The sequence below is a fragment of the Mobula hypostoma genome, chromosome 7, assembly GCF_963921235.1.
Source record: "Mobula hypostoma chromosome 7, sMobHyp1.1, whole genome shotgun sequence".
In the NCBI taxonomy this organism is placed as follows: domain Eukaryota; kingdom Metazoa; phylum Chordata; class Chondrichthyes; order Myliobatiformes; family Myliobatidae; genus Mobula; species Mobula hypostoma.
In genome coordinates, this window is record NC_086103.1 from 34,236,929 (window position 1) to 34,250,919 (window position 13,991).

The 13,991-nt window shown below is 42.5% G+C and overlaps 1 protein-coding gene across 1 annotated transcript in view; it reads left to right on the plus strand.

Moving 5' to 3' along the window:
- LOC134349226 (PDZ and LIM domain protein 4-like) overlaps positions 1–13,991 on the plus strand; it is a 109,718-nt gene that overhangs the window by 87,168 nt on the left and 8,559 nt on the right. The window contains exons 4-5 of the mRNA XM_063053237.1: positions 8,235–8,422; positions 13,068–13,225. Of these exons, the coding sequence (XP_062909307.1) occupies positions 8,235–8,422; positions 13,068–13,225 (346 nt within the window). The remainder of the gene's footprint in view (positions 1–8,234; positions 8,423–13,067; positions 13,226–13,991) is intronic.

Sequence of the window (13,991 nt, forward strand, 5' to 3'; positions counted from 1 at the left end):
TCTACATTTTCTGCCTGCTGACTAGACCTAGGATTTTCTAATTTATCTGATTTCCAGCACCTGAATTGCTTTGCTTTTCTAGGATGGTGACTTCAGTCATTCCAGAGATGGATGACTTAAATCCGTTCAAACTAAGTCTTATTTCCCACCTCCTCTTCCCCACCCTCCCAAAGTCACCTCTCCATTTTTGACTCTCCTGAAAGCAGAGTTAAAACTGGGCTGGGTTTAACCTGTGCCTCTATAATCTTGTATGAGTAGCCATTAAGGTTGACCAGAGGAATGGGTGGGAGTGAAATCAAGTAAGCCCAATCATATTCCTCCATGTCAAAACCTGCACTTTCCATTGTAAATCAGAGCATAATCAGCAGCAGAAAATGTGATTGAATTTTAGTTCCCATATTCCTTTTGACATTCTCTCTGGTCTACCAATACTGATCTAATTACAATAATATTTGCAACTGAGTACTTCAGCATAGCCTAAGAATTGACCGTTGGTATATTGTTGAGCATTAGATTTACTAGATCACTAGGGTAGGTCTTCAATAATTCAGTTAGTACTTCTGTGTGATACTAAGAGCTGAACTCTAAATAAAGGTGTACAAACAATTTGTTTTGGAATTTGTGTTTCTTAAATGTTAAACCTCTTAGATTTCTCAGAATTAGATTCCACCTTAAGACTATAATTTTTAGCTGTTTCTGTTTTCTAAATACAGTTACATTTGTATGCTTTCACAATATTTCCCAGGCTAATTTTTTCCAAGGAAAGAACATCTCACTCGTATGTCAGCAAGTCTCCAGTGACCATTACCAAACTATTTAAGATGTATGATAAGTTTGTGCGGAGTTTCCAGTAAGAATTGCAGAACATAAATCACAATCCTGCTCACCTCTGAATCAACTGAGGGAGGATATCTCAAGTGTGCTAAAAATGCCAGTGATGTTGAGGAAGGTTGGGGACTACAGAAAACTTCATGTTGTTTGTACTGGAGGTAGGACAAAAGGAGCAGAGTGGTTCAAAGATTGAGACCTGTGTGTTTGAAAGGCCAAAATACATTCAAGGATTTAGAAAAGGAGAAAGTTTATCATGGAGCCAAGCAGATTCTGTTGAGGAAGGCATGAGAGCAGGCTTGAAAAAAAGAAAACATTGTTAGAGAAGAGAACAACAGGACTGCAAGGTATCATTTATTTAACAGAAATTCAGTGGAGAGATCTGGGGGTCGATTTGTAACATGAAGTAAGTTTCTAGAGGATGTATAGCTGATATACAAGAAAAAGTTGCAGATTTGGAGCTAGTTTGGGAGGAAACTTTGACTTGATCTACAAAGATGAGAAAGCACAAGAAAATGATCTAAATCCTCAAATCTGCCATTTCCCTATTGATTAAAGATAAACTGAGAGTAATATCCTGATGTACGTTGAAGTATATACCATTGAAACATTTCTCAACATTTTGCACTGGAAGAATGATCACAGAAATAACATGAAGCTGCCTATGACATTTAATGCACTTTGGTTAGTAGAGAATTAGAGTCTGTGGTAGCCAGTGCTATCATGTTTGCTGTTGTGTGCTGGGGCAGCAGGCTGAGGGTGGCAGACACCAACAGAATCAACAAACCCATTCGTAAGGCTAGTGATGTTGTGGGGATGGAAATGGACTCTCTGACGGTGGTGTCTGAAAAGAGGATGCTGTCTAAATTGCATGCCATCTTGGTCAATGTCTCCCATCCACTACATAATGTACTGGGTGGTGTTACGAGAATACACATAAAATTAAGATGTTTGCTGGCCTGGGCTAGCATCAGTGGCATCAGCAGTTGGTCTGCCACCTGCCCTCAGGGGAAGGAGAGATAAGGAACAATGGAGCAGCGTCTGGAGATGTGTAATGAAGGGATGTGGGAGGAAGAGCTGTCTGGAGCGGCTCCCCCCTTTGAACCCTGAACTGTTTGAAGTGATGGACAGGCGATACCCCAGCAGGGGGATAAAAAGGGACAGGTTCGCTAAGACAGACACACACGCCACCCGAGGTAACGAGACCCTGGAAGCGGTGCGCTTCTCACGAGTGGGTGAGAAGTGCCAGACAACGACAAGGGTGGAAAGGTACGATCAGCGGGAACCCGGTGTGTGTCCGCCCTTGCCTGGGTGCCGGGTTCACTGCAGAGGATCGACCGCATCTGGAGGAGGGGTCACAGTCGGTGACCTCAGGTGACATCACCAAGGACCCGCCCAAATGCTGTTTGTGAGCCATCTTGCTGGTCTGTGAGTGAAGCTGTGCTGAATGATGAGTTGTTCCTATTCTATGTCTCTCTCCCCCCACCTTGTCCATCGCCATGGCAACGATTACTGCGAACTGAACTACAAACTGGACTGAACTTTGAGTCATTTTGAAATTGGTCATTTAACCCCTAGACAACGATAGAGCTTGATTGATGCTGTTATCTTAATTCTGTGCACATGTGTGGTTATCATTGTTGAATTGTTGCATTTATTATCCTTTCGATTACTGTGTTGCTTGTCTCTTTAATAAAACTTTCTTAGTTCTAGTACTCCAGACTCCAACTGAGTGATCCATTTCTGCTGGTTTGGCAACCCAGTTACGGGGTACGTAACATAAGTGGGGTTCTCGTCCGCGATTTTGAACGCTAAATTTGGGACGGAGTAAATTGATTGCGTTAAAATTCCCGAAAGAAAGAAAAGACAAACAGCAGAAATGGAGGTTGAGGAATTTATAAAGGCGCCGACCTTGGAGGCATTAGAGGATGCCAGGAAATCGGAATTGATAGCTGTGGCCAAACGGGTGAATATTGCCAAGGTGAAGTCGACAATGAGGAGAGAGGAGATACACAGAGCTATTGTAGAGCACTATGTATCTAAAGGTGTGTTTCCCCAAGGTGAGCTGGGGGTGGTGTCTATTGAAAAACCTGCTGGAGACGCGGTACAGGTACAACTTGAAAAACTGAGACTCGAGCACGAGTTCCGGGTACGGCAGTTAGAACACGAAGAGAAGCAGTTAGAAAGGCAGGAGAGAGAGTTAGAAAGGCGGGAGAAAGAGAGAGAGTTAGAAAGGCGGGAGAGAGAGAAAGAGTTAGAAAGGCGGGAGAGAGAGAAAGAGGTAGAAAGGAAAGAGAGAGAAAGACAGTTGGAGAGAGAGGAGAAACAGAGGGAAAGGGAATTTGAGCTGGAGAAGTTAAAGATAAGGGCCGAGCAGGGGCTCGTGCCGAACCAAGGTGGAGGGTTCCGGGCGACCCAGGAGGTAAGGCTGGTTCCCCCTTTTGACGATACCGATGTGGATCGGTACTTTCTCCACTTCGAAAAAGTAGCTATAAGTCAGGAATGGCCGAGGGATAAGTGGGTTGTCTTGCTTCAGAGTGTACTGAAAGGGAAGGCCCAACAAGCTTACTCCGCCTTATCCGCGGAAGATGCCCAGAAGTATGAGGTGGTGAAGGAGGCCATCCTCAGGATTTATGAGTTGGTCCCGGAGGCATACCGGCAGAGGTTCCGGAATGCGAGGAAGCGGTGGGACCGCACGTATTTGGAGTTTGCTCGTGAGATGCAAACATATTGTGAGCGTTGGTGCGCCTCGAAAGGGGTAGAGGGGGATTATGACAGACTGCTGCAACTGGTTCTGATTGAGCAGTTTAAAGGTTGTGTCCCTGAGGGTATGAGACCCTACCTCGATGAGAAAGAGGCAGCCACGTTAGCCGCAACTGCTAAGTTAGCGGATGAGTATGCGTTGACGCATAAAATGAAGGTTGCCCCGAGTAAAGGCTACCAGAAGGGTAGTCAGGACGGCGGGGAGAGTCCGCCGGAAAAGTCAGAAAGTAAGCCGGGGACTAGTGAAAAGGATAAGGTAGACCGGGAGCAGTCTGGTAGGAAGTCTCCTGGAGTCGTCTGTTATAATTGTGGGAAAGTCGGACACTTTGCGTCCAGGTGCTTTGCCCCAAGGAAGGAGACGGGGAAAGGAAAAGCGGAAATTTTGAATGGCTGTATCGAGCTGTTAAGCGAACCGCTAGGGAAGGACAGGTCTGAAAAAGTCCAGGAAGGGCGCGAGAGGTTTATCTCGGCCGGACTGGTGTCAATGAAAAAGAGGTTAAAACCAGTTCCAGTGCGGATCTGGAGAGACACGGGAGCGTGTCAGTCACTAATACTGAAGAGTGTATTAGAGTTTAGCTCAGAGACCCAGACTGGGGAGGTAGAGGTCAAAGGTGTTGGGGAAGGGACAGAGTCAGTCCCTTTGCATCAGATACATTTACAGAGCAACCTGGTCTCTGGACTAGTCACGATCGGGGTGAGGTCCGAATTACCGATGAAAGACGTGGAAGTCTTGCTCGGTAATGACATCGCCGGAGGAATCGTGTTCCCAGTCGTGAGATTGACGGGTCAGCCTGCCAGCATGGAGGCCCCGCCCGCGATGGTGAATTTGGCTGAAACATTTCTGCCAACCTTGTATGAGACAGGGTGTAGTGAGATAAGAGGTAGTGAGGGAGCTGGGACGGACGTAGCAGTAGCCAGGAAAGAATTTGTGCAGACGCAGGAGCGAGACGAGGGGCTGATGGTTTTGGCCGAGACAGCTCTCTCTGACACAGCCTTGACAAGGGAACTAGTAGGCTATTGTGCGGATGAGGAAGTGCTAAGGAAGAAAGGGAAATCAAGTACAGCATCCGCAGATGAGGAGTGGGGGGTGGTGCAAAAGAGTTATGGGGATGAGGTTTTTAACATGGCCCACGAGGTACCCCCCGGTGGACATTTTGCGGTGCTGGAGGAAACAGTTGGTGGAATCATGAAAGAGAGTTACCGGCTGCCCAGGGGGAAAAAGGTTATTGATCATGACCGACGCGAACTGAGACGGTCACCGGCTTTTGATATGCTAACAAACCTAGTCGGTGTTAGCGTGGAAATCAATGAAGCTAGGGGCCCCTTGATAAGAGGAAAAAACCATTTTGAAAAGATTAGGATGGGATCGGTCAGATGGGAGAAGGCTATTGTTTTGGCCAGGTCTACTGATAAGGTCTCTCCCTTAATCCCCGAAGGAGTAATTAAACGACTCGCACCCATGTGTTTGATTGTCCTGAGGAAATGCAAAGAACTGGGACGTTGGGTTATGTCGGTTACAATAGGGCGGCCAAGTAAACAACACCCATATTTTTTGAGTAATTCAGTGACTAAAGGGCTGATGAACACAGAGGTGTGTATTGGCAATTTAATACGGCTGTCTGAAGCCAGTCTGATAGTGAACCTTGAAAAAAATGAATTCGGCCACACGAGAGTCACCTACCTGGGAATTGTGGTGACACAGGGGCAGCTGGCAGCGATGCAAGCTGCAGTGCAGGCTATCGCTGACCTCCCCACCCCGACAGACAAGAGGGCCCTCAGAAGGCTTTTGGAGATGGTGGGGTACTGCAGGAAGTTTTGCAATAACTCTGCGGTCAATACCCGTCCCCCTCCTACTAAGCCCTTGCGAGGGAAAATTGAGTCGGAATGGGACGACCCTTGTTGTTGTGGTCCGGGACAAAACCAAATGAGAGGTTACATTGGTCGCAATTCATCAGTGTTTGTGGCCACTATGAAGTTTGCTGAGTTGGAGCCTGGTCTAAGGGATTATTAATAACACGTGTAAAAGGAACAGAAAATGTGATGACTGTCTGTCAAGGTGTTGACAGCTTCAAATTCTCTGTATTAGCTAAATAACTGTTAAAGATGTATATTGTGTATGTATCAGATAATGTAGTCATGTTTGTAATTTTTACCTCCCGGTAAAAATCCTTAAAGGGGGGAAGTGTTACGAGAATACACATAAAATTAAGATGTTTGCTGGCCTGGGCTAGCATCAGTGGCATCAGCAGTTGGTCTGCCACCTGCCCTCAGGGGAAGGAGAGATAAGGAACAATGGAGCAGCGTCTGGAGATGTGTAATGAAGGGATGTGGGAGGAAGAGCTGTCTGGAGCGGCTCCCCCCTTTGAACCCTGAACTGTTTGAAGTGATGGACAGGCGATACCCCAGCAGGGGGATAAAAAGGGACAGGTTCGCTAAGACAGACACACACGCCACCCGAGGTAACGAGACCCTGGAAGCGGTGCGCTTCTCACGAGTGGGTGAGAAGTGCCAGACAACGACAAGGGTGGAAAGGTACGATCAGCGGGAACCCGGTGTGTGTCCGCCCTTGCCTGGGTGCCGGGTTCACTGCAGAGGATCGACCGCATCTGGAGGAGGGGTCACAGTCGGTGACCTCAGGTGACATCACCAAGGACCCGCCCAAATGCTGTTTGTGAGCCATCTTGCTGGTCTGTGAGTGAAGCTGTGCTGAATGATGAGTTGTTCCTATTCTATGTCTCTCTCCCCCCACCTTGTCCATCGCCATGGCAACGATTACTGCGAACTGAACTACAAACTGGACTGAACTTTGAGTCATTTTGAAATTGGTCATTTAACCCCTAGACAACGATAGAGCTTGATTGATGCTGTTATCTTAATTCTGTGCACATGTGTGGTTATCATTGTTGAATTGTTGCATTTATTATCCTTTCGATTACTGTGTTGCTTGTCTCTTTAATAAAACTTTCTTAGTTCTAGTACTCCAGACTCCAACTGAGTGATCCATTTCTGCTGGTTTGGCAACCCAGTTACGGGGTACGTAACAGTGGGCACAGGAGTACATTCAGCCAGAGACCAATTCCACCGAGATGCAGCACTGAGCGTCATAGGAAGTCATTCCTGCCTGTGGCCATCAAACTTTACAACTCCTCCCTTGGAGGGTCAGACACCCTGAGCCAATAGGCTGGTCCTGGACTTATTTCATAATTTACTGGCATAATTTACATATTACTATTTAACTATTTATGGTTCTATTACTATTTATTATTTATGGAGCAACTGTAATGAAAACCAATTTCCCCCGGGATTAATAAAGTATGACTATGACTAATTATGGGGGTTTTGTACTTGATTTCTATAAATGTTTAAAGCACCTCAGGGCATCTCCCTGTCAAAGTTTTAATATTGCAATATTCTTTCTTTTGGGATCAACGTATTCCTTTCTGGGACTGGGAAATAATAAGGAGTTTTTATTTGCTACATGAAATTACCGTTCTTAATGCTTCATTTTTCCACATTTGAAGAATATACATTGCAATTTCACTGTAGGAACTTTATGATCTGAATCACAAGAATAAGTATTTTTCACCATGTTCAAAGGTACCCACAAAGATTTTGTTAGTATTTGAAGGAGGATGTGCTGAAAAGAGGGTGCCAGCATTGTGCATAACCCATCTCAATGTAGTTCTTCAAGTAGACTTATTAATGAATCCTCTACTGTGACAGGAAGAGTATGACACAAAGTTGGTGGATTGAATTTAAGTTGTAGAAGAAAGCAAAATTAATATTGGGGAAGAAATTGCATTGAAAGAGCTTTAAATCAACATTCACAAAAAATGCCGTGCTATAGCTGTGAAAATTGTAACTTTAGCAGCAAATTTTATTTGGAAGAAGTTATCACTTATTGCCCCAAACTTTAAAAGATCGCTCAACCTTAAACATATATCCACCTGAACTGCTACCTGACATGTTTAGTGAGTAAGTGCCCCAACACCTTGTCATTAGATGAATTTCATTGCTAATCAAGTCAATGAAAATCTGTTCTATTTTATCTGCAAGCTAAAGGTTAAATTCAACCACTGTATATTGCCAACTTCTGTATCGAACTACATATCGGTGCCTATACTCTGTTGCTTTTCACTGTGAGCCTCGCTATCATTAGCATTAAACCCAGGTAGTTTTGACCAATTAAACCACCTTAACAATTCCTTTTCCAGAATGTTATTATTCACTGATCTGGAAGTAGTTTATAAAATATTTTCCAACTAATTCCTAGGTTATTTCAAGACAATGAAATCTGAAATTAATGTATGATTGGTCAAGATATTGCATGCAATGCTTTCTTCTGCTTTCCTATTGTAGGAAGATTGATTAAATTGTTATCATTTCGCTAGTGTCAATCCTGTACTGTTCACATTTTTTCCTCCTGAATGTATTGTGAGGAAAGCAATGTTTTAATATATAGTCATCTCCTCTGGGGCAAGGAATTGTAGCCAACACATGCAATCATTTAAAATCTGAATATTTTATTCGATGAGGTTTGGGAAAAATTGACTAATTCATGTACTGACAGTCTGAGAATCCATGTTCTCCAGGAATATTTTTGCATTCCATGCAATGTCTTTCTTTTTTCATTCGCACTACAGGACTGCAGACCCACAGGGAGTCCAAATAACAGAAAGCCAACACCATTTGCAGTTGGTGCAAATACAAATGAGACCAAACAGTTTGCAAGTACACAGTACAACACTCCCGCTGCATTGTATGCCAATGACAACGTAGACCACACTCTGCAGGAGCAATTAAGTGGGCTTCACGTTGCCTCTCCACAGTAGTAAGTATATCTTAACGATTTTTTTCAAATCGAGATTACCCACCCCATTTGTACAAGAAACTAAGTAAAGAAGTACAACTGCTCTCCTGATCACTTCAGTTCTCCTTTCTCACTCACTCTGGCCAAGTGTTAACAACTCTGCACTCGAGCAGCTTTCTAACACTCAATTGTTAGGCTCAAATATGAATAACGTAATTCAGGAGGATGGCTGGCATGATCAGGAGAGGAGGAGAAATATAACAGAGAAAAAAGCAAGTGTATCTTAAAAAATTTCTTTTTTTCTTGAGTTGCTGTAAAATGCTTAAGTGCGAGCGTCTTATCTCACATAATCAGTAATGACTTTTATTGAAAAACAAGTATTTAGCACACCATGTAATCAGTTCTCAATAAACTTCTTTTGGATTTATGATGTCTGTTGAGTTTGTGGGCTTTTCCTGTAGGGCTCTCTGATTCTTGAACACAGAGGACAATGTATCCATTGTCTTTTTGTCCTGAAAATTAATGGAGAACAGATGCCTGTTTGTTTTTTCTGAGGGAGTAAGAACAATTCTGCCCTTCCTGCAACTTGAGGAAAAAGTAAATGTGCAAAGAAATTTATTGCAGTGTGGTTGGTGAGTGTAAAGACGCAACAGGTGGTTGTTACATGGCAAGCCCGTGATGGTTTGTTCATAAATCCATTGCTAGAAATATCAGTACAGTGTTGTGCCTTCCCCAATGCTCTCCTTAATTGGCCGGTGGGTAAGGTCAGAACTGCATCAGGTTTAGGGGTTGGAATTGCTTGGTGAACCTCCAGAGTTTGGGGAAATAGGGGAGCTGACTATTATGGAGGGACTGGAGGGCATGTCCCCCACTACTGTCTCCCAGAGAGAGAGTTGAATATATAACTTAGATGACCTGCCTGAGCTGTGTTCAGCACATGCCTTGGATTTTCTCCAGTTGGCCCTTTTATGTCACGTTAAAAAAGGCTTCATGGTCCTATGAAAACTGTTGTATTCCACTGATGTGTATTGATTCCTTATGCATTTGCACACTTGGATTTATGAATTCTCCAATTTTGCTTAATTGAAATTGGATTACATGGCACAGAAAAATTGTGGTAATAAATGATCTAATTTCGGAGAACTGAAGGACTAAACAACAGTATCTTTGTTTTCCTTTGTATTCTTTATTCACCAGGTGAATTAAACTACACTTTGATGTAAGGTGCCACTTTCTGCTATTTTGTTTTTCCTTTGCATCTTGGACAATTTGGCCATAGTTATGACCTTTGGTCATCAATTACCTTTTCAAAATGTCTTTGTCATTTTGAGAGATGAGACCTGTGGTAACTCTGGAAATAGAAGAGCCAGGCTGTTTTAGTTTAATGTCAGCAAGTGTGAACTTTGGCAGTGATCACTGAACTAGCTGTTAGGAGTGGGAAAATCCGGATTTGATTATCATCCTTAATTCCTTGACTGAAATTAGTTAATTTAGTATATATCAAGGACACAAATACATATTGTCATACAGTTATAAAAAATAAAGCAAAGGAAGAGGACTTTTGGCCCATCTCGTCTGTGCCTAACCTAAACTGCTTATTCGCATTGGCCTGCACCTGGACCATACCTATTCAATCTTCTCTTAAATGTTGACATCAAGCTTGCATGCATCGTTTGCACACTCTCATGACCCTCTGACTGAAGAAGCTTCCCCTTAAACTTTTCACTCTCAACCCATGACCTCTAGTCATCTTATCCAACCTCAGTGGAAAAAGCCTGCTTGCATTTACCCTATCTATACCCCTCATAATTTTGTATATCTCTATGAAATCTCCCCTCAGTCTTCTACATTCCAAGAAATAAAGTTGTAACCTATTCAATCTTTGCTTATAACTTGGGTCCTCCAGTCCAGGCAACATCCTCCTAAATTTTTCTGTACACTGTCAACCTTATTAACATCCTTCTGGTAACTAGGTACCCAAAACCGCAGTCAATACTCCAAATGAGGCCTCACCAACAATTTATACAACTTCAATATAACATCTCATCCCCTGTACTCGTACTTTAATTATGAAGACCAAAATGGCAAAAGATTTTATTCCAACCCTATCAGACTGGGCCACCAGTTTCAATGAATTATGGACCTGTATTCTCAGATCTTTTGTTCTACCACACAACTCAGTGCCCTACCATTCACTGTACAAGACTTACCCTGACTGGTCCTACCAAAGTGCAATGTTCTGCACTTGTCTGCATTAAATTCCATCTGCAATTTTTCAGCCCATTTCTTCAGCTAGTCCAGATCCTAATGCAAGCTCTGACAAGTCTTCTTTGCTATCCACGACACACCCAATCTTCGTGTCATCCACAAATTTGATGATCCAGTTAACCACATTATCATCCAGATCATTGACATAGATAACAAACAACAATGAACCCAGCACAGATCCCTGTGGCACTCCACTAGTCACAATCCTCCATTCAGAGAGGCAACCACCTCATATTCCTCTGGTGAATCCTGCAGAGCCAATGTCTGATTCATTTTACTACCTCATCTTGAATGCCAAGTGACTGAAACATCTTGAGCGACCTCCCATGCGGGACCTTGTCAAATGCTTTCCTAAAGTCCATGTAGACAACATCCACTGCTTTGCTTTCATCAGCTTTCCTGCTTACCACCTTGAAAAACTGTTAAGCTTGGTTAGACATGACCTACCATGCACGAAGCCATGCTGACTATCCCTAATCAGTGCATGTGTATCCAAATACTTATATATATCTGGTCCCTTAGAATGCCTTTCAATAACTTTCCCACTACCGATATCAGACTCACTGGCCTATAATTTCCTGGTTTATTTTTAGAGCCTTTCATAAATAGCGGAACAGCATTAGCTATCCTCCAGTCCTCCAGTACCTCACCTGTCACTAAGAATGATTTAAGTATCTCTGCTTGGGCCCCGGCAATTTTCGCACTTGCATTCCGAAGGGTCCGAGGGAACACTTTGTCAGGCCCTGGGGATTTACTCTCCCTAATTTACCTCAAGACAGCAAACACCAGCTCTTTTGTAATCTGTATAGAGTCCATGACCTCACTGTTGCTTTGCCTCATTCCCAGACTCTGTGTCTGTCAAAAAGCTTCTAATGCCATCTGCCTTCAATGGTATTCACTATATTAAGAAAAATACACTATTGTTTACCTTGAAAATTGTATATTCATTTTACTAAAATCCATCACAAAAAAGAAAGATGCTTCAATATAGTATTCGGAAATATGGTAGTACTATTTATTTGAAGTTTTCCATTAATCATCTGTTCCTAATGCAGTCCACCAATTATTGCTGTGAATTGTAATGTAATTGTCTTTTAATACTGTAAGAGAACATCTTGTATAATCCAATGATAGTTCTTGTAAAATTGAAGTTTCCATAAACCACATGTGAATATAACTAAAATTTCTTTAACTATGAATTTCCCAACCCATGATAACATTTGTGTATTTGTGTGTTTTAGATTGCTTACAAAGCAGTAAGTGTTATGTAAATCAGCTGATTTATGGAAACACATGCCCATGGATATACTGTGTTTTGAAAGGGGAAACTATTTCCCAGCATTAGACCAGATTTTAGGTGGTGGGTGACTTGGAGGACTGGTGGGAGGGAATTAGTGTAACTTATGGAATAAGAAGTTTGTAATGGTTGCAATTAAACTATAGAATATTGTAGGAATGAATAATGTGCTTGAGTGTGGTGAGATATTGAATGATTCAGTATTATAGCTTGATCAAACACCTTATTGAATATTTCTATTTTTTCTGCTTTGTAGGTAGCCCTGCAATTCCAGTTACTTAATATTTTAAGTCTGTTTAATTCTTACTTTTAGTACTGTCCTTGATCCTCCTATATTGTTCCAATAAAGGCCAATGCAAACTGAAAAAAGCATAATTTGTTTCAGATGGATGCTGGTTTTAGGCTTCCTCCATGAACGTAATACTAAATAATTACAGCTTCAGTTTTCCTGGACAGAGTTGCATCTTCTTACTCCACTCTTTAATACTTTTCCATTTTCATTCTGCTTGGCTTGCACTGTCATTCCTTCTGCTATGTAGTCACTCTTGCCTTCCCATTTTCACTGGCTCAGTCCCAATATGTTCTACCCCGGCTCTTCCTTGTGAATGTATTAATCTTTAACTGCTTGCAATATTGTCAAATCTAAAATTTTAACTGTTATGTTCAGTGACTGATTGACCATTACCAGATAAATAGAGGCCACACAGCTGAAGCAAAGGCAAAGATTGTACCAATCTGTCTCTATCCACTCTCTGAAAATAATTGAAGTATTTCTGACATCTGTTACTACATGACTAGTATTTTATTTCTACTTTTATTTCTGATGTACAGCACGGTCAATATATTGTTCTTCCTCTGTTTACTTTTTGTCTGTGAACTAGCTTTCTCCACTTGGAATGGAGGAGCTGTATACCCGAGTCCTTGCATATAAATAAGATGTGTGATATAATAATCACATGAGCAGGTTTGAATGCAGCAATGCAGAGCACACATTGTATATTGATGACAGGCATTTTCAAAATTGTAATAATTTTTGCTTGTCTTCAGCATGATGTTTTCTTTTTGTAGCAATGCATAATTTCCAAAATTGTATTTCTTCAGCACTGAGCCATCAAAGGCGTCTCCAAAATTGTGGAATGAAGTTGACACTGAATCAGATGTTTATAAGATGCTTCGGGATGGCGAAGAGCCACCGTCAGAACCCAAGCAGTCTGGATCTTTCAAAATGCTGCAGGGCATGTTGGAAGCTGAACAGACAGGTAAATTGATCGTGCACGGATAAAGCAAAAACAAGTAGTGCCTATCCAGTGCCCACCCACTCACTGTAAGTAGTCATAATGTTTCTGACATAGTGCTAAATAAGAGTTTTTTCCCCCAGCCACGTGGGGAAGCCATCAATGTGAGCATCTGCCATAAATTATTATTTTTCCACCATTCTATCAGTCTCTCTCAAATTGACTGATTTGCCATTCTGCTCCACTTCTGACCATGCGTTGCTCAGCCCCTGCCAGCCTTACATCTTCCACTCGTCATAAACTGACTTTATCATTTTCTACTGGTCATGGTCCCCAATTCCATTTGCTTGTGTATGTGCAAACTGACCTACATTGGCTACTGCAGGGGTCCCCAACCTTTTTTGCATCGCGGACCGGTTTAATATTGACAATATTCTTGCGGACCGGTCAACCCAGGGTGGTGGGGGGGGGGGGCGGTGGTGTTAGTCACGACCGGAATATAGGTGATAAGTCAACTATAAGTCACTTATAAGTGGCTAATACACTCAATTTCATTTCTAAAGGGGTTTATCTAACGAATTTAATATTAAACACAGCGCATATTTTCCTCGTATGAATATAGTGATAAGTCAATTATAACAGTGGTCCCAAACTTCTGGGCTGTGGACCGATACATTGCCGCGAAGAATGCAGCGGTGCAGTGGTAGCCGGAAGGCACCCAGCACATCTTTAAGAAAAAAGCTGAAATAAACAAGCAATGGGCAATCGCCTCTGATCTGGGCCGACATTT